The sequence below is a fragment of the Onychostruthus taczanowskii genome, unplaced genomic scaffold (assembly GCF_017590055.1).
Source record: "Onychostruthus taczanowskii isolate IOZ18803 unplaced genomic scaffold, ASM1759005v1 scaffold43, whole genome shotgun sequence".
In the NCBI taxonomy this organism is placed as follows: domain Eukaryota; kingdom Metazoa; phylum Chordata; class Aves; order Passeriformes; family Passeridae; genus Onychostruthus; species Onychostruthus taczanowskii.
The window spans coordinates 200,152-224,944 of record NW_024501792.1 but is presented as its reverse complement, the minus strand read 5'-3'; the positions used below and the strand labels follow the sequence as shown (position 1 = coordinate 224,944).

Sequence of the window (24,793 nt, the reverse complement as noted above, 5' to 3'; positions counted from 1 at the left end):
AATTACTACTTCTGATGACCTCTTATTTGCTTTATTTATAGATTAAAAAAAAAAAAAAAAGAGAGAGAGAAATCTCTTGGTTTACAGCCCTAGAACAATCCTAGTTCCTGATAATGTCTGGATTCTACTATATTTTTATTTTGCAACATAATATATTCAGTGACCCATTATATATATCACTGACCCATTTTGTTTTATCAGTTGACAAGTGATGTTGAACTGTAGTTTGTCAAGAAGCAGGCAGTGTGGAGTATTGGGTGTCCAGACTTTTCCTCCAGGCCAATTGCTGAACACCCTGCCTTATGCCTATGTGAATTTTCGAGAGAATGAAAGCAGTTGGCTCCAAGGATCTTAATTTATGGCCTGTGGAAAGTTGGAAACTTCATATTCTCCAATTAGTTTATTTAAACACAAGTATGGCAGCACTTGGATACCCTGTCACCATTTGTCATCTGTGTGTGCAGATGCCTGGAAGTCGCTGACTGACAAGGTGCAAGAGGCCCGTTCCAACGCCCGCCTGAAGCAGCTGTCCTTTGCAGGTAACAGCCTGTGCTGAGCACAGGAGAGCAAACAGATCTTTCTGTGAGGGTCTTCCACTCTTAATAGTTCCAGCTAACTGCTGCAGTCTTTATGGAGGGTGATTTCTTGCCAGCAGAGGGATTAGAAACTCTCACAGAGAATGCAACAGCTAATACAGTGCTGCTGTGACAGCTGTGTGGTGTCCCAGCTCTTTGTGACAAGCTGCTGTATCTTCCTGCTCCAAGTCTGCACTGATAATTAGTGTTTGTTGTGCTCCGTTTCTTGTTCCAGGTGTGAACGGTTTGAGGATGTTGGGGATTATCCATGATACCGTTGTGTTCCTGATAGAACAGCTGTATGGAGCAAAGCACTGCCACAACTACAAGTTCAGATTTCACAAGCCAGAGGAGGCCAATGAGCCTCCTTTGAACCCACACGGCTCTGCTCGGGCTGAAGTCCACCTGAGGCAAGTGTGAGCCTTGTCAGTATTGGGTAAATGGCCCTTTGGCACCATAGCTAGTGCTGTGGCAGGGCAGGAGCAGCAAATCTCTGCAGCACTCAAGCTCTCAGATAAACGTTAAAAACTGGCACATGAAAATCAACCATTCAGCATCTTTGAATTCTGCACATTTTCCTGTGCCACTTTGTGGCCCTTTGCTTGGTTTCACAAAGCTTTCCTGGCTGGGGCTGTTACTGGAGGTTCTCAAAACCTGCTGTGTCTGCCTTGATGCACAGGGCTTTAGGGGAGGCATGAGACAGTAAACATGTCAGACTGTTGTGGCAACCACATTTATTTTCAGTCAGTAAACCAAGCTCCCTTTGGTCTCTTTAAATTGCAGGAAATCTGCATTTGATATGTTTAATTTCTTGGCGTCTAAACACCGACAGCCACCAGAATACAACCCGAATGACGAGGAGGAAGAAGAAGTGCAGCTGAAATCAGCCCGGTATGCAGCAGGGCTTAAAGGTTCAAAGGGGAAAATAGTGTTGGGCTGTTAAAATGAGCAGATTGCACTTTGGGTTGTGTGCTTTGAGGGGTATTTAAACATTGAAAGCTGCCAAGCACTGCCAGACATAGAGGTGACTTCTGCAATAACAAGAGAAGTGACAGCTGAAGGAGGCCACCAGACTGGTCTGCCTTCAAATGCTTCTTTTCCTTGCTAATGAAAACAATCTGATGAGAATTTGAGGAGGAAAGGGAGGAAATTATCTTTTAGATACATATATACGAAAACACTGCACTTATTTTGATTGTGTTCTGTGTAGGCTACAGTGTCACAGTGTATAAATTACTCCATCTTGGAAAGTGCCTCAGATCATGCATGGCACAGAGTCTCAAATACAGGTCATCACTTAGCAGTGCCTCTTTGTTCTAGGAGGGCAACCAGTATGGATCTGCCGATGCCCATGCGCTTCCGGCACTTGAAGAAGACCTCCAAGGAGGCAGTTGGTGTCTACAGGTACGGTTTGCTCTGGTGCCATTGCCCCTAGGATAGGGGAAGGTGAAACTGGAAACCTTCTGTGAAGCCAGACTGCAAAACTGAGGGGAAAAGCAGCCTTGAGATTTTTTCCCTCTTCCTTCTCTCTGCCCAAGTTATTGAAAAGTAATCCTCAGCACAGACCACGTGCTCCTTGCTGGCTTTACCTTGGCAATAGCTCAGATGTAGGCAGAGTGACCTGGTGTTCTTGTTAGTGTTCCCTTAGAGAAGGGTTAACGGTACAACAGTGGTCCTTGGCTCAGCCTGTTTTTTGCAGCCTTTGCAATCTGATGTTCTTGAGCTTTGCTTGTCTTGTTTGAAATAATTCACTTTTCTTATTGCATTTCAGGTCTCCTATCCACGGCCGGGGTCTGTTCTGCAAAAGGAACATCGATGCAGGTGAGATGGTGATCGAATATTCAGGCAATGTCATTCGCTCCATCCTCACTGACAAACGAGAGAAATACTACGACAGTAAGGTGAGTTTTGGGCTTTTGTAGGTGTTCTTAAAGAGTTTGGGAGAGCTAGAAAGTGGCTGTGAAGGTAGGACAGGCCTATATGAAAATTCTGTTGGGGACATCTCAGATTGTGTTTACTGACTTCTTGGGTTATTCTCATTCTAGCTGGAGCTTTAGAGGCACTTCTCTTCCCCTTCTGCGGTCCGGGCAGGGTCTCAGATTAGTCTCAGTGAACGAGGGGATGAAGTGGTTCAGGCAGGAGTGTGTGAGGCCCAGCGAGAGTGGCTGCAGCCGTCCCGCAGAGCTGGGCCGGCTGTGCCGCCCTGGCCGCGCTGATCCTCCCGTCCTCCTGCGCAGGGCATCGGCTGCTACATGTTCCGCATCGACGACTCCGAGGTGGTGGACGCCACCATGCACGGGAACGCGGCCCGCTTCATCAACCACTCCTGCGAGCCCAACTGCTACTCGCGGGTCATCAACATCGATGGCCAGAAACACATTGTCATCTTCGCCATGCGCAAAATCTACCGAGGGGAAGAGCTCACCTATGACTATAAGTTCCCCATTGAAGACGCCAGCAACAAACTGCCCTGTAACTGCGGTGCCAAGAAGTGCAGGAAGTTTTTAAACTAGAACTTCCTTCAGCTGCAAGGGAGCCCTGCAGGGCCCGGGGTGAACCAAAGCTTCGAGTGAGGCCCTCCCCGGCCGCTCGGACGGGACGGAGAGGCCGGAAGCAGGATGAAGATGGGCTGGGCTCAGGGACCCGAGACTGGCGGCTGTGTTTGTCCGAGTCCACATCTTCATGTCTCGCATGTGCACACTCACCCTTGTGAGAGACACGGGCGGCTGGAGATCCTCAGCATGGTTATGTTTTTGCTATTCTCATTTCCCCCCGCCCCCATATTTGTTTCTCAGCGTGGGGCTAATGAGTGGGAGAGGAGAGGGGAGGTCACCCCAGGCCCAGGCACAGGGCAGCAGTTGTGGGTCGTGTCCCTCTCTGTCTCCTGGCCAGAGCTCTCCTTCCTGGGGCTGAGTCAGTGGTTGGGTAGTCAGTATTTGAGCTTGCCTCCTGGGGAGAAGGTCTGTGCCTCGCAGCAGCCCCTGGGGACTGCGAGTGTGCAGAACACGACGTGCGAGTGCGAGTAGGTGCGCGGGGGGCTGGCTTGGCTGCTCGTGAGGAGAGCAGAAAAGAGCAGCCCACAACTAGACACAAGAAGAGTTTGGCTGGCATATTGCTCTGAAATCTGTGCCTGAGAGCAGGGGAACTCCTGGCATTCTTTGGCAAAGAGGGCTTGTGCCAGCAGTTGGGGCACTGTAAATCTTTGCCAGCAAAGGCTCCCGTTCACCAACACTCCCTCCGTGGCCATGTGGGAGGAAAGTAGTCCTCTGGGTCCTGTCTCCAGCAGCTGGCTTCCTCCTCTGTCCAGCGAGCTCCTGGTGCAGCCAGCGGTGTCTCGAGGAACCGGACAGGGGTTTCTAGAGGGAGGAGGGGAGCGTGAGCCAGCCCTGGCCTTGGCAGGAGCTGGGGGGCACTGAGGCACCCACTCTGCTCTGCCGTGCCAGTGCCCCAGCCTGCGGGGGCAGGCAGGAGGGTGGCCCTGCAGCCAGGTGCCTGTCACGGTCATCGTCTGGGTGTAGGTGTGACGTGTTCCCCAGAAGACACAAGGACACCAAAACGGAGCCAAAGTTCTCTGCAGAGGCAAGGCCAAGCGGCAGCTGGCCTCGCCCGCAGCGTCCCGGCGCGCATAGGAAACACGGGAGGCACGGGGGTGAGGAACCAGGCCAGGCTGAGCAGGGTGAGGGACACCACTGTCCTGGCTGGAGCAGTGTGAGTCCTCCTCCTATGGGGTCTGCCCTGTGCCTCAGAGCAAAACCAGAGAGAGACAAATGAGAGACCCAAGCCTGACAGTGACAACATTGGATTCTGCTCTGTTCTGTTTACAGTTTAGTATTTAAGGTTTTATAAATGTAAATATATTTTGTATATTTTTCTATGAGAAGCACTTCATAGGGGAAAGCACTTATGACGAGGCTTTTTACAGTGGTATTATCCTAATTTAAGAGAATCTCTTTTTAATGATTTTTTTATTTTCATAGGATGGTTCTAGGAAATACCTGGCTGGACACAGTCTGAGCCTTTCTCCAGTGGGGGGGTTGCTTTAGTTTTGTTTTCTACTCTTGTTCTGCCTTTTTGACTTCAGTAACTGTCTCCGGGAGGGTTGACTGGACCTTAAACTGTATTTGCCCATAAGGATGGGGGCAGGAGGGAGAGCTGCCCAGCATGGTATGAGCTTTGCTCTGTGGGAGGACAGTGTGTGACTCGGGCAGATAGTTTGATTCTGCCTTGCCCGTGCTGGTATCCCGCAAGGATTTAAAAAGGAAAAGCAAGACAGGATGAGCCCTGACCCTCAATACCTCTTTGCTGGGAGGCCAGTCTGAGCCACACACCTCCTGCCACAGTCTGTCCTCCAGAGGCAGACGGGTTTTTCTGTGCAGAAGGGAAAGCAGAAGGCGCCCTCGCTTTCCGGGCTTTCCTGGTGCAGTTGTTACAGGAGCCGCTCTTCCCGGAGCTGATGTGTCCAAGGGCTGCTCTGGACCAGCGCTGGCAGTTGGTGGGGAAGGGACCGGGAGTGCCTGCTGACTCCCCAGGTCTCTCTGAGGGGCATCCCCCATCCACGCCTCTCTGGTCTTGAGGCTTCTTCCTCTGCCCTGAGAAGGAAAAGCAGCGCTCGGAGGTTCAGAACCTGCCGATTTCCTTTTGTTATTGCACTGTGTGAGGATAATTTGTTGGTAACTGTTGAAAGCGAAGTCACGTTGAGGCTGCATTGTTACTGAGATGATTTGATGCACTGACAGTTTGGGAACGCACATACTTCGAGGAGCCCAGAGAGTGCCCGCCCGGGGGATCTGGGCCCCGCGGCCGGAGCTCAGCTGCTCTTGGCCCTTTTCCTTCCGTTTCTGACGCGGGGCGGGGGCATAGCCCTCGCCGTGGCGAAGCCCCTGAATCTATCCCAGAGCTCAGCTACGCTTTCTCACCCGGCGCTGCTGCCGCCTCCCGATTCCTGGCTGCAGGAGGAGGTTCCACTGGGAAGCGCTGCCCAGAGCCACCCCACGTGGGGAGCGCTGGGAAGGAGGGTCGAGGGGAGCGCCCCGGGATCCAAGTGCCAGGCAGCCTCCTCCCGCCGGGACCAGCCGAGCCAGCGGGCTGCCCGCTTTGCTGCTATTCCCGATGCGGCTGCCCTGGCAGGAGCCGCTGTGGCCGGTGGAAGTGTCTGTACCCGGGAGCTCGTGGGCACGGGGCAGCAGGCTGGGGCAGCTGAGCCTGCCCGCCCTCAGCCCGGGCTGCCCAGGAGCACCCCGCTCCCCGTGTCTGAATGTATATTTTATAAGGACTGACGCAGATCATGGTATCTGAAAATACTAAAAAAAGGAACCTTAGGGCGTTTTTGGGTTTTTTTTGTACAAACCGACATGTTTTTTTTAAAGGAGAAGCGGGTCATTGCAAAGGGCTGGGTATATTTTTTTTCTGGTTTTCTTTCATTTCAAAGCAATACCAAGTTCTTCAGCAGGACGGTCTGTGCAGAATCATGCCATTCACCCATACACTGGTCCACTCTCAACACTTGCAAATTTTTTTATAGCTATAAATACAATATATATAGGAACTAATATAGTAATGCACCGTGTAATGAAGCCTAGTTCAGTATCGGTTCATGGCTTTTAATTCTCTTTAACACTATAGATAAGGATTGTGTTACAGTTGCTCACAGCTCCAGGAAAGCCTTGCTGCTCGTTCCCCACTGGCAGCCAGGGCCGGAAGCTGGGAGCGGGTGGTTTGGCCTTTCCTGGCCCTTCTTGTTACAGTCAGTACTTGTACAACTTGGTTTCTTCCTTTCCTTCCTCTCGTTTTGGTTATGAATGTTGGGGTACCACCTACATATAGGGAAAAATGTGCTCTGTGCTTTCCTGGTATCTTTTTAACAAGGTACAGTAGCTTCGTCTATCGGCCGAGAACTATACTTGTGGTGTTTCTTTTATTGAACTTACAGTCTCTTTAGTAACTACAGGTAGGTGAATAATTGTTTCAAAAAAAAAAAAAAAAGGCAAAAAAAAAAAAGCTCTGCAAAGGCAAGGTTATGTTCTAGAAATACATTTCTTGACAACTTATCATGTATAACAAAACTTTTTTTTTCTTGTGTTCTTCCAATCTACTGGTTGTTTGTTTTTTTTGGTTTTTTTTTTTTTATTTTTGGTTTATTTGGCTTTGATTTTTTGGGTTTTTTTAAAAAAAGAGGAAACGTGTCTAAAGTACATCAGTGTTAACTCCCTGCCACAGGGAAGAAGGAAATACTTTAATAGTTTAAAAAAATGCTGAAAGCTCTGCAAAAGACTGAATGTAAAAATAAAAAGTGTACATAGTTGTAAAAAAAAAAAAGGAGTTTTTAAACATGTTTATTTTCTATGCACTTTTTTTTATTTAAGTGATAGTTTAATTAATAAACATGTCAAGTTTATTGCTGCAGAGGGCTCTCTCCATTTCTTCTTGAGAACTGAGAAGCTGCTACTTGTCCAGGACACTCACAAGGCGTGGAGCCCCTGGCCAGCACCAGGGGCTGCACGGGGTGTTCAGGGAGGAGCCCTCGGCTCCCGAGTGTGCTCAGGGGTCACCTTGGGCCCTGGCACTGGCCAGGCGGTGGGGCCCCGGCCAGGCTGCCATAGGACGAGGCAGGGTGAACATTAACTGGGCTGTGGCAGCCTGCTTGTGCCTGGTCACGGGCCTCAGTGGCACAGCAGCATGGCCACGGCCAACGACAGGGCCGTCCTGCAGACCATCTTTAACCCCAGCACCCCTTTTGGGGATATCCCAGGGTTGGATGAGGAGGAGGAGGATGTCCAGGATGAACGTGAGTGATGCTGCATCGGGTTCTCGCTGGCGTTGCCGGCAGGGGCCCCGTAGGGCAAGCAGGTGGGCAGGGAAGGAGGCTCTGCAGGCTGGGAGCAGTGCCTGCGTGGGGATGGACATCAGCACCCCGCCCTGTGTCTGCTCCTTCTGGACAGGGACTAGGGAGGCAGTGGGACTGGGCCCCGTGGGTCGTCCTGGTGCCTGCCCTTCCCAGTCACGGTCTCCCGTTTACACTGCAACAGTGGAAGCTTTTCCCTTGGAGCTGCTGGATCAAGTCCGGGAGCTGGAGCTGCAGGGGGTTTCTGCGGCTGAGTCAGGAGACATAAGCACGGCCCTGGAGCGCTTCAGCGAGGCCATCCGCCTGCTGCCCGAGCGCGCCTCGGGCTACAACAACCGGGCCCAGGCCCTCCGCCTGCGCGGAGACGTGGCAGGTGAGCAGCGCGGGTGCGGCTGGTCTCCTGGAACCCCCAGCCCCCACCAATGCCTCCCCTCGTTGCCAGGTGCCCTGCGGGACCTGGACGCTGCCATACGGCTGAGCCGGGGCCGCGGCCGGGCCGCCTGCCAGAGCTTCGTGCAGCGCGGCCTCATCCGCCGGCTGCAGGCGCGGGACGAGGACGCGCGGCGGGACCTGGAGCGCGCGGCGCGCCTGGGCAGCGCCTTCGCCCGGCAGCAGCTCGCGCTCCTCAACCCCTACTCCGCGCTCTGCAACCAGATGCTCTGCGAGATGCTCGGTCGGCTGCGCAACCCCGGCGGAACGGGAAGCGACTGAGACGGGCAGGAGATGGGCCGGCAGCGAGCGGGCTGGGTAGGGCCGTGCTCCTGAGCTGGCCCAGGCAGACCTGTCCTGGTGGCCAGAAAAGGTCCACCTCAGGTGCCAGAGCTCCCGTTCCTCCTCCTGGCTAACAGCCAGGGACTGGAAAGTACCAAAGCACCTTGCTGCGTTTGTCTCGCTCTGCTCCACCCCGAATAAAGCTCCGTCTGTTCCCAGCGCCTGGGCTCTGCTTGTGACACTGCAGGCGTTGTGGTGCGATTCCCAAGCGGGCACAGCCCCGGTGAGATGGGCGGCGCGGCGGGAGCCAGTCTGGGCCCTCCTCCTTGCGGAGGGGAGATGGGAGGAGCGGGGATGAGCATCCCCGGTCCCGGCTGGGCAGCCCTGGCCGCTCTCGCAAGCGGCGGGACCGACCCCGCGGCGGCGCGCAGCGATCGCGCCGGGGGCGGCGGCGGCGCGGCCCGGCCGGAGGGATGGATGAGCGCTCGCAGCCGGGCTGGGCCCGCCCCTGCGTGCCGGGGCCAGGCGCAGAGCCGCACTGCAGACTGGACACAGCAGCAGCAATGCTGCAGGTAAGGTGCAGCTGGGCCGCATCCTCTGACCCTGCCGTGTGCTGGGGCCCAGCGTGGTGGACGCCCCCAGGTCCCTGCTCTAGCTGCCTCTCTCCTAGCGCTGAGCACGGCTGATATAACATGGGGAGTCCCAGCGGCTGGCCGGGGGCTGCCCCTGCCCTCCTGCTGCTACTGCTGCTCAGCCTCCTGGCGCTCTGCTTGGCAGGTGAGGCTGTGGTGGGGTCCGTGCATGGCTCCCAGAGCAGGACCCCTGCCACAGCTCTGATGGGCGGTGGGCTCTCTGGCAGCACTGGAGGAACTGGACCCCAGCAGTGGCAGGCAGCCGCGAACAGTGTGCGCCCTGCAGGAGGGGGAGAGTCGTACCTTCACCTGCTGGGCTCCCCGGCCAGCCCCTGGTGCCACACTGGCCTGGTACCTCAACGGTGAGAAACAGGAAGTCAACCTCTCGACTGCAGACACTGCCAGCATCCTCACCCTCACCGGCCAGCGCTCCGACCACCAGCTCAACTGCTCCCTGAGCCTCCCGACCTCCAGTGAGACCTACAACACCTCCATCCTTCTCAATGTGCAGTGTAAGGTCCGCGGCGCCAGCCTGCTCCAGACTGGGATGTGGGGAGGGCATGTGGGGCTCCCATCCAGCTCGGGCAGGACCATCACCTGCATCCATCACAGCCATGGCAGGACAGCATCTTGTCAGTCCTGCGCAAACGAGGTAGACAAGAACTCCTGGACCCAGGCGAGACAAATCCTGCTCGAGCCGTGTTGTTCCCATCCCTCCTCCCCATCTCACTGCCTGTTTTTTACCCAGATAAGCCAGAGATCCTGCAGGAAGGTGCCCACTACCAGCAGGCTGAGGGTGCTGGCCTTCTCCTGGTGCTCTTTGTGCTGGTGCAAGCCAACCCGACTTCCAGCACCACCTGGGTGGACCAGGATGGGCATGTGATGGCCAACACCTCCAAGTTTCTCCTCCTGGGTACCACAGGCTACCCAGGGCTGGCCAACCACTCACTCCACATCCATCTCAGCTGCACAGCTGGAAACCTCTCCATCAGTGCAGCCAACAGTGTGCCCATCACCACTGCCTCCTTCCTGCCCACAGGTAACTGTTGAGGGGTGGGCATGGTGCAATGCTCCGTGAAGGGTGCTGAGGGGTCTGCACTGCCGGTTCAGGTCTGCTGGATGCCCGTGTGGAGCTGCCTGTCCTGGGTGTTGCCATTGGAGCAGCCCTGGCCCTATCTGCCCTGCTCAGCCTGGGCTCCTGTGCTGCCTGCCTGGCATGCCGCTTGCCCAAGCTCGTGCGAGGTCCAGGGCAAGCAGGAGGGAACAGCCAGTGCTCCCATTGCAGCAGCTCTGAGCCCCCAGAGCCCCAGGGCACACGTCTGCCCCGCCAGACCCAGTCCCTGCCACCCAACCTGCGCCTCAGTGACCTTGCACAGGAAGATGGAGGTAAAACCCTGATGTGCCAGTACAGCAAGACATGTGGGGCCCCAGGTCCTGGCTGGGTGAGGGATAGATGTCCTGGCTCTCATTCCTTTGCTTCCCTGCAGCTTCCCCCAAGGATGCAGGAGCCAGTGCTAGGGGAGAAGAACGTGCCCTGCTGGGAGTGGAAAACTCCCTGGTCCTCAGCAGGCTTGGTAAGGGGAGAAGGTGGGCAAGCAGCCCTGAAAGACATGGAGCTCCATGGCTGCCCCAACAGGCAATGAGTTCTTTGTCCTGCAGGTTTTGTCCAGCTCCCAATGTCTGGGCGCATCTACAAAGTGCCCAGCACGAGCAGTGACGAGATCTGGCTGTGAGCTGCAGCGTGGTGCCCTTGGGCCAGGGCTGCCTGGCACCAGGCACGTGCCAGCCCCGGGGCCGAGCAGCTGGGGCTGCCAGGAAGGCCGTGAAGGGAAGCAGCAGCTGACCAGCCCCAGCTCTGTGCTGTGCAGGGCTTGGGAGCTGCACTGGCAGCCGAGGCATGGTTTTATGTAGTCCCTGAACTTCACCGATATTCTGTTATAACCAAAATGTATCAAAACTGTTTATAGCCAGGCTCCAGCACTGCGATTCCTCTTGGGGCAAAGCCAAGCACCAGCTTTGCTCCAGCAGATCTGTGACTTGCTGCATGATCCTCTTTGCCCCTGTCCCTGCTGCTGTGGCAGACAGGTGGGAGGCCAGTGGAGCAGGGGCTGAGGAGAGCCCTCCCAACAGCAATAAACTGAATTCAATCATCTCTGTGGTGCAGCACAGGTTATTTCTGCTTGACAGGAGCTAAGGGACTGTTCCCAACAGGAAAGGGGGTTCAATAATAAGGAGCAAAGGAGATTCAAGATCTCCAGGTCAGAGCTTGCAACACCCTGAGCAGATCTGAGTGTTGTGTCTGTGGAATTTATTCCTGTTTGCTCCAGCCCTTATAGTGTGTGCTCAAGGAGCCTCTGCTCTGCAGCACCTGTGGCACAGAGAGCCTGACACTGGGAAAGGCTGGTTTAATGCTGAACTCCTTGGGAACAAGTCAAAAATATGGAACCATTAAGCAGCTTCTGCAACAAATATGATGAGTCAAGCCCTACTCCCTAACACAGAACAGGCCAGCAATGTCTCTAAGATGAGAGAGGCTTCTGATATTTGTGATATCTCCCAACCTGCTCTAAAAATATGGAACCATTAAGCAGCTTCTGCAACAAATATGATGAGTCAAGCCCTACTTCCTTAAGACAGAACAGCCCAGCAATGTCTCTAAGATCAGAGAGGCTTCTGATTTGCTGTGTGATATCTCCCAACCTGCTCTGGGGTACTCCTCAGTGTCCAGTGGCAGACAGTGATCCAGGAGATGAGGCTTTAATGTGAAGCATCAATTAAAGCTCAACACCTCTGCCTCCGCTGCTTGTGAGGGTGGGTTGGATGGTGGGCTCCTGCCCTTCTGCCCATCAGCCAGGGGCTTGAAGTGCTGCAGGGAAAAGAGCATGCAAAGATCTGAGTCCCCCTTTGCTCATGCAAAGATCTGAGTCCCACTGCTCAGAGCACACTCACGCATCTGAACGTGCTGGCCACACCGTGAGTTGTGTGCTCAGCAGCCAGCCCAAGGAGATGCATTCTGGCTTGTGCTGGCCTGTTGAACAATAGGGCAGCTCAGCCCAGAGTGCAGCCTAGCTCCCTGTGTCAGGCAGAGGCACCAGGGAGAGGATCAGCTGAGAACGTGTTCTCTGGGGCCCACCAGTCCTTTGCACACTCCCGCTGCCATCACAAAGCCAAACGTGAAGGGAGCAGCTGTGAGTGCTGCTAGCTGGGTGAGCAGCACCTGGTGGAGCTGCATACCTGCGAGTTCTTGAACTCCAAGAAGAGGGAGAAGAGCACGTGCAGAGGGTGGATCCGGCTCTTGTACACGGGGATGTCCAGAATGGCTGTGGGTGAGATCAGAGCGGGTGAGGGCACCTGGTCTGCCCTGCCCCACACAGAGCACTGTCAGGAGGGGCTGAGCTCCCCACGGCCCACCTCACCTGGGGCTGCACACTCCAAAGACTGCAGACCCCTGCAGTACAAGAGCCCACCTCCCACTGAAGCAGCAGGGAATCATCCCGACTGCTCAGGCCTGAGCCTGCAGCTAAGGCTCCCTCGCTTTCAGTGAGAGTGCCAGGCCAGTGTCACACTGTGTGACAGCACAGCCTCCTTCCCCAGCTGGGTCACACTGTGTGACAGCACAGCCTCCTTCCCCAGCTGGGTCACACTGTGTGACAGCACAGCCTCCTTCCCCAGCTGGGTCACACTGTGTGACAGCACAGCCTCCTTCCCCAGCTGGGTCACACTGTGTGACAGCACAGCCTCCTTCCCCAGCTGGGTCACACTGTGTGACAGCACAGCCTCCTTCCCCAGCTGGGTCACACTGTGTGACAGCACAGCCTCCTTCCCCAGCTGGGTCACACTGTGTGACAGCACAGCCTCCTTCCCCAGCTGGGTCACACTGTGTGACAGCACAGCCTCCTTCCCCAGCTGGGTCACACTGTGTGACAGCACAGCCTCCTTCCCCAGCTGGGTCACACTGTGTGACAGCACAGCCTCCTTCCCCAGCTGGGTCACACTGTGTGACAGCACAGCCTCCTTCCCCAGCTGGGTCACACTGTGTGACAGCACAGCCTCCTTCCCCAGCTGGGTCACACTGTGTGACAGCACAGCCTCCTTCCCCAGCTGGGTCACACTGTGTGACAGCACAGCCTCCTTCCCCAGCTGGGTCACACTGTGTGACAGCACAGCCTCCTTCCCCAGCTGGGTCACACTGTGTGACAGCACAGCCTCCTTCCCCAGCTGGGTCACACTGTGTGACAGCACAGCCTCCTTCCCCAGCTGGGTCACACTGTGTGACAGCACAGCCTCCTTCCCCAGCTGGGTCACACTGTGTGACAGCACAGCCTCCTTCCCCAGCTGGGTCACACTGTGTGACAGCACAGCCTCCTTCCCCAGCTGGGTCACACTGTGTGACAGCACAGCCTCCTTCCCCAGCTGGGTCACACTGTGTGACAGCACAGCCTCCTTCCCCAGCTGGGTCACACTGTGTGACAGCACAGCCTCCTTCCCCAGCTGGGTCACACTGTGTGACAGCACAGCCTCCTTCCCCAGCTGGGTCACACTGTGTGACAGCACAGCCTCCTTCCCCAGCTGGGTCACACTGTGTGACAGCACAGCCTCCTTCCCCAGCTGGGTCACACTGTGTGACAGCACAGCCTCCTTCCCCAGCTGGGTCACACTGTGTGACAGCACAGCCTCCTTCCCCAGCTGGGTCACACTGTGTGACAGCACAGCCTCCTTCCCCAGCTGGGTCACACTGTGTGACAGCACAGCCTCCTTCCCCAGGCCAGTGTCACACTGGGTCACAGCACAGCCTCCTTCCCCAGCTCACCGCAGATCATGTCGATGTACTCGGCAAGGTCGCAGCTCATCTCTGCGCTCGGCAGACCCACCTGTAACACACAGGGCTGTCAGATCTGCTCCTGCACGAGCCTGGGAGCAAACAGAGGCCCCTGGGGCAGCAGCTGGGAATTCCAGTGCTGGGCTGCTCCTCAACCTCTGCCAAGGGCAGAGTCGTGAGGAGGAACAAGCCCAAGAGGACTGGGCTGTGGGATGGAGCAGGCACCCAGCTTTCATGCAAGGTGGTTTCTAAGACCAAGTGCTGAGCTAAATACTGGTCACCCAGTAAATACCTTTCCCAGGAGCTCCTCGAATTCTGGTGACCATTCCTGCATCAGGGTCTCAATGTCAGGCATTGGCCTGCCAGGGAAGATTAGAACATCAGCTTCAGGATCACGCACAACTTTCCCCTGCCAACATCAGGGCTCACCTGGAGTAATGGACTGTGGCAGGAGGCTTGCAGCGATGCAGTTCACTAATACTTTCAATCCAGCTCTCAATGGCTTTAGGGTTCTGTTCTGCATTCTCCAAACTCTTCACTTTTATTTGCTGCTAAAAACACAAATATAAACCTGGAAGTGTTTCATGGTGTTTTTTGGGTAAGATGCATTCACTTCTGGTGAACCAGGCCTTCTCTCTTTCCCAGCTGCAGTTTACCAATGGATTTCTGCAGGCAGAATGCCAACTGCGACTGGGTATGAGCAGCCAAAAGGAAATAAAGCATCACCTGAAGTGAACAGACCCAGAGTTCATACCAAGACTTGACTGAAGCAAGGGTCAGATCCACTGCAGTTTAAAACTATGGATTAAAGCAAAAGGACTGGTTTTGCTGCTTTTAAAGCCAGCTTCTCAGTTGTAAGAGTAAAATGCCATGGTTTTACTCCAGGAAATGTGCAGCAGGTGTGACCTCCCTCCCTGACTCACTGTGATGTTGTGCTGCTTGGAGTTCTCTGTCAGCCAAAGGGAGAGCACGGTGGGATCTGACTGCTTGGTTGAGGGCTCATCCAGGACCAGCAGGCCAAGGTTGTCAGGCTTGCCATCGGGACGAGGAACCTGCAGGGAAACAGAGCCTGTTTTCTGTGGGTCCAGGGCAGGTGCTTCCTGTGGGCTCCCTCAGATGTGCATTCTAGTACAGTGCTGCCTGAAAAGCACACGGTGCTGGAGAAGGAAAACCCAGGCTTTCCCCCAGTTACTCAGGCGCTGTTTGGGAGGTGACCAAGCCACCAGTGCAGTTTATCAGATCCCCAGGCTGCATGGCCTGGCTGCCTACGTGCTCTGAGATCTGTTTCACTTTGTGGGCAGGATGGAGAGAGGAGCCTGAAGAAACTGTACCTTTAGGAAGGCATCGATGTCTCCAACAGCAGGAATAAAGTCTGGAATGAAAGGCTGCAGCTTGTGCTCAATCTCTATGGTTTTGGGAGTGTACCTGGAAAAAAGCAGCACCACAGCACAGGTGACTAGAAACTGTGCTGCAATAATTGACACAAAGGAGAGCCAAGAGCAGGCTGAAACCCTTCCACTCACCTGTTGATGTATTCAAAGAGATCTTTGATTTCAGAAGACACTTGCAGGTAGTCAAAATCTGCTGGATTGAAGTCACTAAAAGAAGGAAGAGTAGAGGGAGATTAGCATGTGGCAAGTTCTGTACAACAGAAACCAGGCCCCACTTGGGGCAGGCAAACGTGGGAAGCTGAACCACCAGGCAGTAAGTGCTCTCTGGAAAACACTTCTAGCACAGGGAAAGCATTATTGGGCCCCGTTTTGCTTTGGATCTTCTTGCCAAGAAAAGCACCTGAGTGATGGACATCTGAGATCACACAGTCCCACACAGGGCTGTGAAAAGGGGGCTAAGTGCTCTGCACAAAGGCAGCAACAGGACAGCAATTAGGGGGCCAGCAATAGCTTTGAAGCCGAAAACGATGGAAAAGAATGATGGGGATCTGAGTGACATGTTTGAGAAGGTCCTTCCCTTTTCTGGATTTCTCCTGCCAGCCCGGCCTGGCTTACACCTTGGACACAGCAAACAAGCCCGGGACTGGTTCACAGTCACCACCACCCCGAAGCATCGGGGACGAGGGGCTGCCTGTTCCGATGCCCACGACTCTCTCACCCTCCTGGGATCTGGGGAAACCGGAGGAGCTGGCAGGGCCCGAGAGGCAGCCTGAGCCTGAGCCCGGCCGCTGCGGGAACAGCGCTCACCCCTCCGGCGCGGCCCCCTGCTCCTCCGAGTCCTCCTCAGAGTCGCTCTCCGAAGACTCTTCCTCCGAGTCCTCATCGTCCTCGTCGTCATCCTCGCTGAAGGTGGCTGGGCCGGGGAGCCGCGCCTCCTCCTGGGCGGGAGCCGTGTCTCAGGGGCCATCACCGAGCTCGCCGGCCACCCTTCCCTCGGCTGCCGCCGCTCCCACGCTCGGCTCCGCCGGGCCCGCGGCAGTCCCGCAGGCGGCCCGCGGCCCCCGCCCGCGGCGAGCGGGCCCCGGGGCCGGCCTCGGGCAGCTCCAGGCTCTCGTCGTACGGCTGGTTCTCCACCGGCCGGGGCTGCGGCCACGGCAAGCTCAGGGGCGGCGGGGCCCGGGCCGCGCATCCACCGCCCCCGTGCGCCGTGCCCCGCCTCGGCCCGCGCCCCCGTGTCCCGTTGTATCCCGGTAGCCCCGTGTCCCGTTGTGTCCTGCTGTGTCCCGCTGTGTCCCGTATCCCACCTCGGCCCGCGCCCCCATGTCCCGTTATGTCCCGTTATGTCCCGCTGTGTCCCGGGTCCCGTTGTGTCCCGGTAGCCCCGTGTCCCACCTCGGCCCGCGCCCCCGTGTCCCGTTATGTCCCGCTGTGTCCCGTTGTGTCCCGGTAACTCCGTGTCCCACCTCGGCCCGCGCCCCCGTGTCCCGCCGTAGCCCCGTGTCCTGCTGTGTCCCGTTGTGTCCCGCCGTAGTCCCGTCCCGCCCCGCCCGCCCGCCGTGACGGCAGTTCCGGGTGCGGACGTGGCGCGGCGCCGCCATCTTGCGGGGCCGCCCGGGAACCGGAGGGAGCGGAGGGCCCGAGCGCGGATCCCGCCGCCGCTGCCGCTGCTATGGTAAGGAAGGACCAGTCCGCCGCGGGCAGCGCGGGGCTCGGGACACACCCCGGGGCAGCCCTGGGCTCGCCCCGGCCGCCCGGCCTGAGCGCAGGCCGGCGCTGGAGCCCGCGGCCTGGTGGGACGGAGCGCGGCGCTGCCGCCCCGGGTCGGGCCGGGGCCCTTGGGGGCGGCGGGGACGCGGCGCTTTTCTCTGGTGACTCGGAGCCACGGCGCCTCCTCACGCCGCTCCAGTGCGCGTTCGGGCTGTAAGGTGTGAGCGGGCTGGAGCGCCCGCCTGCTCCCCCCGGGACCCCGTGTCTCAGCGCCGCTCCGGCTCCTTGTGTCCGTCACGGCGGCGTTTGGGTTGGCACAGACCCGCACACAGCTCCGTCAGAGCTGAACTGTGCCCGAGGTGCGGCACGGATCGGCGCTGCCACGTTTCAGGGTTTCTGATACTTTCTGTCAGTAAGAGCAGTTGCGGATTTAAAAGATTCGAAGCGCGGAACAGAATTATCCTGACAAAGGGAATTAACATCTGTGAGAGAGAAATATGGGGAGGAAGTGTGGGCAGACTGGGAGATGGAGAAAGTGCAGCTGGTGAGTGCCTTGCTGCCCTGTGCGTGTGATAAGGCCTGCGAGCTGCCCGGGAGTCCAGGCAGGGCTTCCTTAACCTGGCTGTGCTGCACCTTTGGCACTGCAGGGACACGGCACATCTCACGGCCTTCCTGTGTGTGGTTGTAGGCTGGGGCAGCCGGATGGAAAAGTCCATAACCCGGAGCCTCCCTAACGCTCCCGGGGCTGTACACCTCGGTCTGTGTGAAATCGGGAGCGATCATGTGCCTGACAGAAGCAGGGAGAGCTCTCAGGATTATGTTGGGACAGAATGTGAAACGGAGAGAGAGAGCAAAGGCAGAGATGTCTCTGCTGTTGACATGGTTCATTTCCTGGTCACAGAGCAGGACTTGGGATCTTGTTTAAGGGAGGCTGTGCAGGTGAAGGGTGGTGGGCAGAGAAGCTTTCGGTGGGCTCGGCGCCGGAGGCCCTGCTCACAGGCGGCTCTGCTGCAGGTGCTGTTGGCAGCTGCTGTGTGCACGAAGGCAGGGAAGGCCATCGTGTCCCGGCAGTTCGTGGAGATGACTCGCACCCGCATCGAGGGGCTGCTGGCAGCGTTCCCAAAGCTGATGAACACGGGGAAGCAGCACACGTTTGTGGAGACAGAGAGCGTGCGATACGTGTACCAGCCCATGGAGAAGCTCTACATGGTGCTGATTACCACCAAAAACAGCAACATCCTGGAGGACCTGGAAACACTCCGACTCTTCTCTAGAGTGGTAAGGACTCTGCACTCCGTGGCACAGCCCAGAACGGTGCTGTTGTGAGGGATCTGTTTCTGAGCTGGTGCAGGAGCACTGCTGCCTCCACTTGGTAGGTCTGTGTTCCAGAGCTTCCCTTCCTGACTGGGCAGAAAGCTCTGAACTTTTGGTGGTAGTTTTGAACTCCACATAAAAAAAAACCCATCAGTTGTGCTTCACCTGGTGAGACCAAAGGGCTGACTGCAATTTAGCATTAAATGTTCTTTGTACAGTGTGTGGTTGTTACAAGTGCAACACTGCTATGCAGGGATCCTGAAGCAGCAAGTTTGTGTCTTCACACAGCCAAAGGATTTTCAGGAAATTCACTGGTCCTAGCATGCAGTTGGGTTCCTTTGAATTAGTGTTATGAGGAAGCTGAGAGGTTCTATATGGATTTTGATGTAGAAAAACTAACAGTGGCAAAACTTCATCTTGTTTATTGACAATATAATGGTACAAAGAGCAGTGTAAAGTTGTGCTGGGCCTGGGTCTGGCACAGTTGTGACCCCTGGGATGGTAGAAAGGTGTTTACATGGAACTGTTTGTGGGTACTCCTTTAAAATGTTCTCCCTTTTCTAGATCCCTGAATATTGTCGAGCTCTGGAAGAGAATGAGATCTCAGAACACTGCTTCGACCTAATCTTTGCCTTTGATGAAATTGTTGCCCTGGGCTACCGTGAGAATGTAAATCTGGCACAAATTCGGACCTTCACTGAGATGGACTCACATGAGGAAAAGGTGTTTCGGGCAGTCAGAGAGGTGAGCAGGGACACCTGCAGTCCTGACACAGGGTCCCCTGTCTGAGAAATACCACTATTGCTATAAAGAGGTGTTCTTCCACTTTGGCGGGGCCATGCAGTTATTGAGCTTTTCTGAGGGCTAAATGCTCATGTCTTGTTTCTTTTTTCTGCTGCACTTCGTTCCTGTGCAGGGCAGGGCTGAGGTTGCAAAGCTCCACAGCCTCTTCTGTTTCCCTTCAGACGCAGGAGCGCGAAGCCAAAGCCGAGATGCGCCGCAAAGCGAAGGAGCTGCAGCAGGCCAGGCGGGATGCAGAGAGACACGGCAAGAAGGCGCCAGGGTTCGGGGGCTTCGGCAGCTCGGCCGTGTCGGGGGGCGTGACAGCAATGATCACAGAGACCATCATCGAGACCGAGAAGCCCAAAGTGGCACCAGCTCCAGCCAGGTAGGGGGGACAGCGCGCGGCACATCTTGGAGTCAGTGCTGGCCCAAACCACGGGCCCGGAGGGTCTCACATGAGTTGCTCATCTGTGTGAGTATTGGGGAGCATTTGTGCCACGTACCACAGTAACACCCTGTGTCTCTTTGGATTCTTGGATGAACAATGGGCTTTCATTTTGTGGGAGGAAAAGAGGTCCCAGCTCCGGGTAATTCATGGAACTGTAGCTGGATGTAAATTATAACTTGGCACCCTGCACATAAGATGATCAGTTCCATGCATGTTCTCCCCCAAAAAGACTGCTGAGTTGAATGCTGTGTTGTTGGGATGGTCAAATTACAGTATTTGAAGGTAACTGGGAAGGGAGAACCCATTGCTGTCAGCTGACTTGGAGATTATTACACATTTTATTTAGGCCTTCAGGTCCCAGTAAAGCCTTGAAGCTCGGCGCTAAAGGGAAGGAGGTGGACAACTTCGTGGACAAGCTGAAATCAGAAGGAGAAAATATCATGACTTCTGTAGGCAAGCGCTCTGCAGAAGCAGCCAAAGTTCTCACTTCTCCCATTAACATGGAGAGGTGAGTGCTGCCCTTGCTTTGGAAGCAGTCTCCTCACAGCTGTCCCTGCATGTGGCCTTGGGAGAGAGCTTCCCTGCTCTTGTTTGGCTTTTTCCTTTATTTTCTTACCTTGTAATTATAACAGTTGGGCAAAATCTGGGAAAGCATGTCAGAAAAAAAGCAGATAGCTAGTTTGGTTAGGCATCCTCTTAACTAAAATGAGCTGTCCATCCGTTGTTGAGCTGAGGTTGGGAATTTTCCTGTGCTTTTTTCCCTGCACCATTTTCCCTGTTTCCCAGCCTTGTTGCTGCTCAGGATGGAGGCATTCGTGGCTCATTTTACATGCAGCAGTTGAGAGCCTTTCAATGCCCTGAGCTGTGCTCTGCGGCCTGTCAGAGGGGATTTGAGTGACCAGCTTGTCAAGATGCTGCATCACTGCCATTTAACTGGGCTCCCATCCCTTGCAGTCCATATGCACAGATCCTGCTTCTCCTGAGGTCACTGCCAGAGCAGTATTAGCCCCCACTGCACCAGCTGTGCTGTTTGGGAACCCCTGCTCAGTACACACAGCCTGTCCTTACTGAGCAGTGATCTCTCTGTTTCCTGGGAGATGCCAAGAGTGCAGGACTTGAGATTTTTCCTGTCTGTCTAGCGTGCACATGAAAATAGAGGAGAAAATCTCCCTGACTTGTGGCCGTGACGGAGGGTTGCAGAACATGGAGCTTCATGGCATGATCATGCTGCACATCTCTGATGAAAAGTTTGCACGGATTCGCCTGCATGTAGAAAATGAAGACAAGAGGGGAGTGCAGCTACAGGTAAAGCCTGTTTGGAGTCTCATGCTGTTGAACATGTTTTTGCTGCTTTCCAGGGTGAAAATAATGGAAATACTCAAATATGTTTCTGTCCTGTGTTCTCATCTAAGCATTCTCAGCAAATGCATTGGAAATGGGAGTAGTCAGTGCAGGTATTAGCAGAAGTGCAGGGCCAGTCATGCTCAAGGGATTGAAGTTCACTGGAGAAATGCAATCTTGGTTGCCATCCTGCCCTCAGAGCCTTATCTGCCCAGCAGTGCACCTTGGCCTGCCAGGTGACCTCACTTGGACTTTGCAGCAGCCTGGTGTGTTGCTCAGTGCCTGTTGTGTGGTGTCAGCTGCAGCTGTGGAGTGGAAATGAGATAACAAACTTCCTGTGCCAATGGGGAATTAATTTATTCTCTTGGAAGTTGTTTCTGTCTGAGGTTGCTTGTCCTGTCACTGCTGTACCTGGCATGCTTGCTGAAGCACTTGATGGCAGTCAGCAGCTGCAGCTCAGAAGGTTCTTGGGAGATTGGTCCTTCCCTTTCTCCCTCTCATGTGACCTTACAGATCCCTGGAGGTGGAGCTGCTTTGACACACTGGCTCACCCCTCGTTAGGGACTTGTCTGCACATCATGGCTGTCTGCAAGCCCACTTCCTTCCAGTGCATCCCATGAGTGGTGCTTCAGGTGCAAGATGAGACCAAACCCTTTGCTGACCCCTGTGTTTCTAGTGCAACTTGAACAGGGACTTGCAAAAATCCTCTGCTTCTAAAAAGCTGCTCACACTTGAGGTTGGAAGAGAGTGTTTAAATGGAGTTTGGCCACTGACACATACGTGCATTAAGGTTGCTGAAGGGAGACAGTAGTGTTACGTTGTCAGGCTGTTTTTCCCAACCGCATTAGATTGATTTTTCTTGAAATGTCTGCTGTAAACATTCAGGCTGGTCTTTGACTTACAGTTATTCTGTAGATACCAGCCTGCATTGCTTGAGTATCTGGTGCAGGTGCTTGTGAGAAAGACAGTGGTGGGGATCCTTCTTGTCAGATTAGCATTTTCTGGAAGGAATCCCAGGTTGATAAGCAGCTGTGCTTCAGATGGGCTTCTGAGCCAGGAGGAAACCTGATGTGTGTTTTGTCAAACACTGGAATGTGTAGGCCTGTCCTGGTAGAACCTGCATTACCTATGGTTCTGTCCCTGGGCTTAGACCTACAGTCTGGGCACGTGTTCCTCTTTCAGACTCACCCAAACGTGGACAAGAAGCTCTTCACTACAGAGTCACAGATCGGTTTGAAGAACCCAGAGAAGTCATTCCCTATTAACAGCGATGTGGGTGTGCTGAAGTGGAGGTTGCAGACCACAGAAGAGTCCTTCATTCCACTGACAAGTGAGTGCAAGTCTGGGGGCTTAGGCAGAAGACACTGGTGATTGTCCCTGAGCTGCTGGTAGCCACCTTGCAGCAGCTGGGCTGCCTGGAGCCTGGCATGTTGTGAGACCTTGGAGATACTATGTGTATCTGTTGGATAGTGCCTGTCCTCTGTGTTTTCCGTAACACCTCAAGGAAAATAGAAAGCTTTTCTTAAAGTCAGCTTGAGGGTGACTTCACTGGGCATTTTGAAGTGCATCATCTTGTGAAAGCCTATTCCACATGAAAGGCCTGCATGGTTCACATACTGTCTCTGTTTCCTCAGTTAACTGCTGGCCATCAGAGAGTGGGAACAGTTGTGATGTTAACATTGAATATGAGTTGCAGGAGGAGAGCCTAGAGCTGAATGATGTGATCATCACCATCCCCCTGCCGTAAGTCATGCTCCTTGTCACGCAGCACTAAAGAGTCCCATCACCTCCTTCCCCTCCCTCTTTTGTGGATCTGGCCAAGCCAGTGGGTGTTAGAGGCATTTCCTTAGTTCTGTGCAGGGAAGTTATTGTCACTTCTCGTTGCCTGCTCTAGGTCTGGCGTTGGTGCCCCAGTGATTGGGGAGATTGATGGTGAGTATCGCCACGACAGCCGGAGAAACCTCCTTGAGTGGTGCCTGCCGGTGATAGATGCCAAAAACAAGAGCGGTAGCCTGGAGTTCAGCATAGCAGGGCAGCCAAACGACTTCTTCCCAGTGCAGGTCTCCTTCATCTCCAAAAAGAACTATTGCAACATACAGGTATGGTCACTGCTTATGCCTCACAGGTGGGATGTCACCCTTGCCTCTGTCCCCGGCTGGCTGACACTGGCCGTGCTGCAGGGGCACCATGCTGTCCCACTGGCCATGGCTAAAGGGTTGGCATTAACCTGCCTCTGAGACAGCTGGATTTGGGAGTACCAGCAGACAGCACTGGCAGCTGACACTTCATAGAGCTTGTGTCTTCAAGTCTCTGAGTAGTCATTAATTCCCCTCAGACTTTGGTGGAAAATCCATCAGCCTTGTAGCCAAGACACTGCTTGGCATACAGCTGTCTGTCTCCTCTGAAGTGTAGCCAGTGGCTGCCACTTTGCTCCTCAGCCGAGACACAGTTACTACAGAAAATCACGCAGCGATCCTGGGAACAAAGATCTTTGTTTCAGGGCTGAGCTGTGGTTTAAGGGCAGCAGGTTGGTGGTGCTCTCATGGCCATCATGGTGTTGAGAAGCATGGCATCGCTGCACTAAGGGAGTGATGTTCAATGCTGACCTAATGTTGCCTGTTGTCTCCACAGGTTACCAAAGTGACCCAGGTAGACGGGAACAGCCCTGTAAGGTTTTCTACTGAAACCACCTTCCTGGTGGACAAGTACGAAATCCTGTAATGCCAGACTTGGTGACGCACAACGGAAGAAATTTTTAAATTTAAAAAAAACGAGGCCGACGTTTATTCTGAATGTTGGGAACGCCACAGCCCCCTCTGCTAAGATGAGTGGCTCTGTCTGCCATCTACAGTGTTCCGGGGCCACAGACATTTTTTGCAGAGAAGTGACGTGCTCATGGGGGGAAAGGCCACAAATTTCTTTGGCAGATTTTTACCGACTGGCAAAAAAGCAAGATCTCCGCAAAGAGCCTGACTTGGACATGCTCCCCCCACCCCGAGATGCTGGGAGCACAGCCCAGAGCCGACCAGACATCATTCTCTCCTGAAGCATCACGTGCTGTTCCGTTGTTGGTGCTGCCATTTTAATTTCTCCTTGGCCTCTGGTTCTCGTGCGTGGGGCCACCTGCTGCTCCTGAGCCTTCCATCTGGTGGAAGCTGAGCAAGTTCACCTTGGCCTCCGAGGTGGGGGGGTCATGGCAGGGCCACGGGGTGGGAAGAGGGACCCGGGGGTTCAGTCCTTTTGCCCCACACAGTTACTGCTTTCCTCCAGCTCTGCTGTGTGGCAGTGGCTCAGCTCCAGGTGCTCTGGTTCCTGCTGCAGTGGGGAGAGTGTCCAAAGGGGGCTGTGTCCTCCCTGTCTTCCACAGCTGTTCTCAGGCCAGGCTTTGGAGGAAGTTTATTTAGGTTAGAACCAGCTGTGTATCCTTTGCAAGGCCATTTGGTATCTGGGGAGGCTGAGGGCTTTCCCTGCCTGGGTGAAAGGAGCTGTGGAGCCTGGTTGACTTACTTGGCCTGCGTGTCAGGACCTGTCTCAAACCAGTGTTGGTTCAGCACTGGCAGGTGTGGGAGAAGGAAATGCTGGTTTCCAGGTAATATGGGGGCTGATCCGAGCCATTTCTCCTACTGCTGCCTCACTAGCATTACTTGCTTCATCTCAGAGACCTGTGCTCCCCTCACAACTCATCTCACCTGCATGGCTGGGGCCTGTAGTGTCACCTGCCCCTGGGCACACCTCACCTCTGCAGCCAGAGGACCCCAGTGCAGGTGGAAGGCAACGGCCCTAAAAGTGTGTGTACTGTGCTCTGTGAGAGACAGCCAGCCTGTCACGGGCCCCCGGGGTCCTCTGCCAAAGAAGTTTGTGGTCTCTCCTCTGCTGGCAGCACCTGAGAGGAAATCAACCCTGGTCCTGTCCTGAGAGGGCAAGCCCTCTCCCCTAGCAAAGTAGGCAATGAATCCCATTAACCCAGTCCTGTTCCAGAGCTGCTTGTCTGTATGATTTTTAAAATGGAGTCAAAGTTAGTTCAAGCATCCAAGGAGCTTTTTTTTTTTCCCCTTACATTCATTGGAGGGTGATATTTAAACCGAGCCGAGGTCCCCACTTTTTGTAACCCTGTATGATCCTGGCCTAGGGAATAGAGCACATTCCAGTGTACACAGAGAATTCTGAGTCTTTAATCAAATAAAGTACTGTTAAAGGAGCTGGCTGGGGGTCGTGAGGTCCCTCGGGAGCC

General features: G+C 54.9%; 5 protein-coding genes across 5 annotated transcripts in view; 4 read left to right on the top strand and 1 right to left on the bottom strand.

Moving 5' to 3' along the window:
• Positions 1-6,977, top strand: part of KMT2A (lysine methyltransferase 2A) — a 33,349-nt gene extending 26,372 nt beyond the window's left edge. Inside the window, exons 30-35 of the mRNA XM_041413707.1 lie at positions 465-539; positions 811-985; positions 1,359-1,466; positions 1,896-1,979; positions 2,347-2,476; positions 2,813-6,977. Of these exons, the coding sequence (XP_041269641.1) occupies positions 465-539; positions 811-985; positions 1,359-1,466; positions 1,896-1,979; positions 2,347-2,476; positions 2,813-3,088 (848 nt within the window). The 3' untranslated portion in view covers positions 3,089-6,977. The remainder of the gene's footprint in view (positions 1-464; positions 540-810; positions 986-1,358; positions 1,467-1,895; positions 1,980-2,346; positions 2,477-2,812) is intronic.
• Positions 6,978-7,124: 147 nt separating this feature from the next.
• Positions 7,125-8,360, top strand: TTC36 (tetratricopeptide repeat domain 36). The gene is made up of 3 exons (XM_041413726.1): positions 7,125-7,359; positions 7,601-7,789; positions 7,859-8,360. Exons 1-3 carry the CDS (start codon positions 7,251-7,253, stop codon positions 8,125-8,127), a joined length of 567 nt encoding a protein of 188 aa, XP_041269660.1. The 5' UTR covers positions 7,125-7,250; the 3' UTR covers positions 8,128-8,360.
• A 55-nt stretch (positions 8,361-8,415) lies between these two features.
• TMEM25 (transmembrane protein 25) lies at positions 8,416-10,492 on the top strand. Its single transcript, XM_041413717.1, is given in 7 exon segments — positions 8,416-8,672; positions 8,674-8,699; positions 8,987-9,271; positions 9,508-9,798; positions 9,870-10,184; positions 10,187-10,333; positions 10,419-10,492. Coding segments are annotated over 7 exon segments (1,395 nt in total).
• Positions 10,493-11,361: 869 nt separating this feature from the next.
• On the bottom strand, positions 11,362-16,567 carry IFT46 (intraflagellar transport 46). Its single transcript, XM_041413728.1, has 11 exons — positions 16,362-16,567; positions 15,956-16,242; positions 15,777-15,906; positions 15,102-15,176; positions 14,910-15,003; positions 14,502-14,630; positions 14,008-14,129; positions 13,871-13,937; positions 13,570-13,630; positions 11,994-12,079; positions 11,362-11,625 (listed from the first exon to the last, which is right to left on the bottom strand). Exons 1-11 carry the CDS (start codon positions 16,565-16,567, stop codon positions 11,530-11,532), a joined length of 1,353 nt encoding a protein of 450 aa, XP_041269662.1. The 3' UTR covers positions 11,362-11,529.
• On the top strand, positions 16,536-24,760 carry ARCN1 (archain 1). The gene is made up of 10 exons (XM_041413706.1): positions 16,536-16,641; positions 17,691-17,954; positions 18,555-18,734; positions 18,956-19,158; positions 19,568-19,729; positions 20,361-20,526; positions 21,745-21,892; positions 22,197-22,305; positions 22,457-22,661; positions 23,194-24,760. The coding sequence occupies exons 1-10, from the start codon at positions 16,639-16,641 to the stop codon at positions 23,281-23,283; spliced, it is 1,530 nt and encodes a 509-aa protein (XP_041269640.1). The 5' UTR covers positions 16,536-16,638; the 3' UTR covers positions 23,284-24,760.
• Positions 24,761-24,793: the final 33 nt, after the last annotated feature.

Bases quoted from the DNA above. Each gene is read 5' to 3' on its own strand.
- TTC36 (XM_041413726.1), top strand. From the start codon at position 7,251: ATGGCCACGGCCAACGACAGGGCCGTCCTGCAGACCATCTTTAACCCC. The intron at 7,360-7,600 runs GTGAGTGATGCT...ACACTGCAACAG, and splicing joins GGAGGATGTCCAGGATGAAC to TGGAAGCTTTTCCCTTGGAG. The intron at 7,790-7,858 runs GTGAGCAGCGCG...CCTCGTTGCCAG, and splicing joins CCTGCGCGGAGACGTGGCAG to GTGCCCTGCGGGACCTGGAC.
- IFT46 (XM_041413728.1), bottom strand. From the start codon at position 16,567: ATGGCGGCGCCGCGCCACGTCCGCACCCGGAACTGCCGTCACGGCGGG. The intron at 15,177-15,776 runs GTGAGCGCTGTT...TCCTTCTTTTAG, and splicing joins CAGGGGGCCGCGCCGGAGGG to TGACTTCAATCCAGCAGATT. The intron at 13,631-13,870 runs GTATTTACTGGG...TGTGTGTTACAG, and splicing joins TCGAGGAGCTCCTGGGAAAG to GTGGGTCTGCCGAGCGCAGA.
- ARCN1 (XM_041413706.1), top strand. The intron at 17,955-18,554 runs GTAAGGACTCTG...TCCCTTTTCTAG, and splicing joins TCCGACTCTTCTCTAGAGTG to ATCCCTGAATATTGTCGAGC. The intron at 22,662-23,193 runs GTATGGTCACTG...TTGTCTCCACAG, and splicing joins AGAACTATTGCAACATACAG to GTTACCAAAGTGACCCAGGT.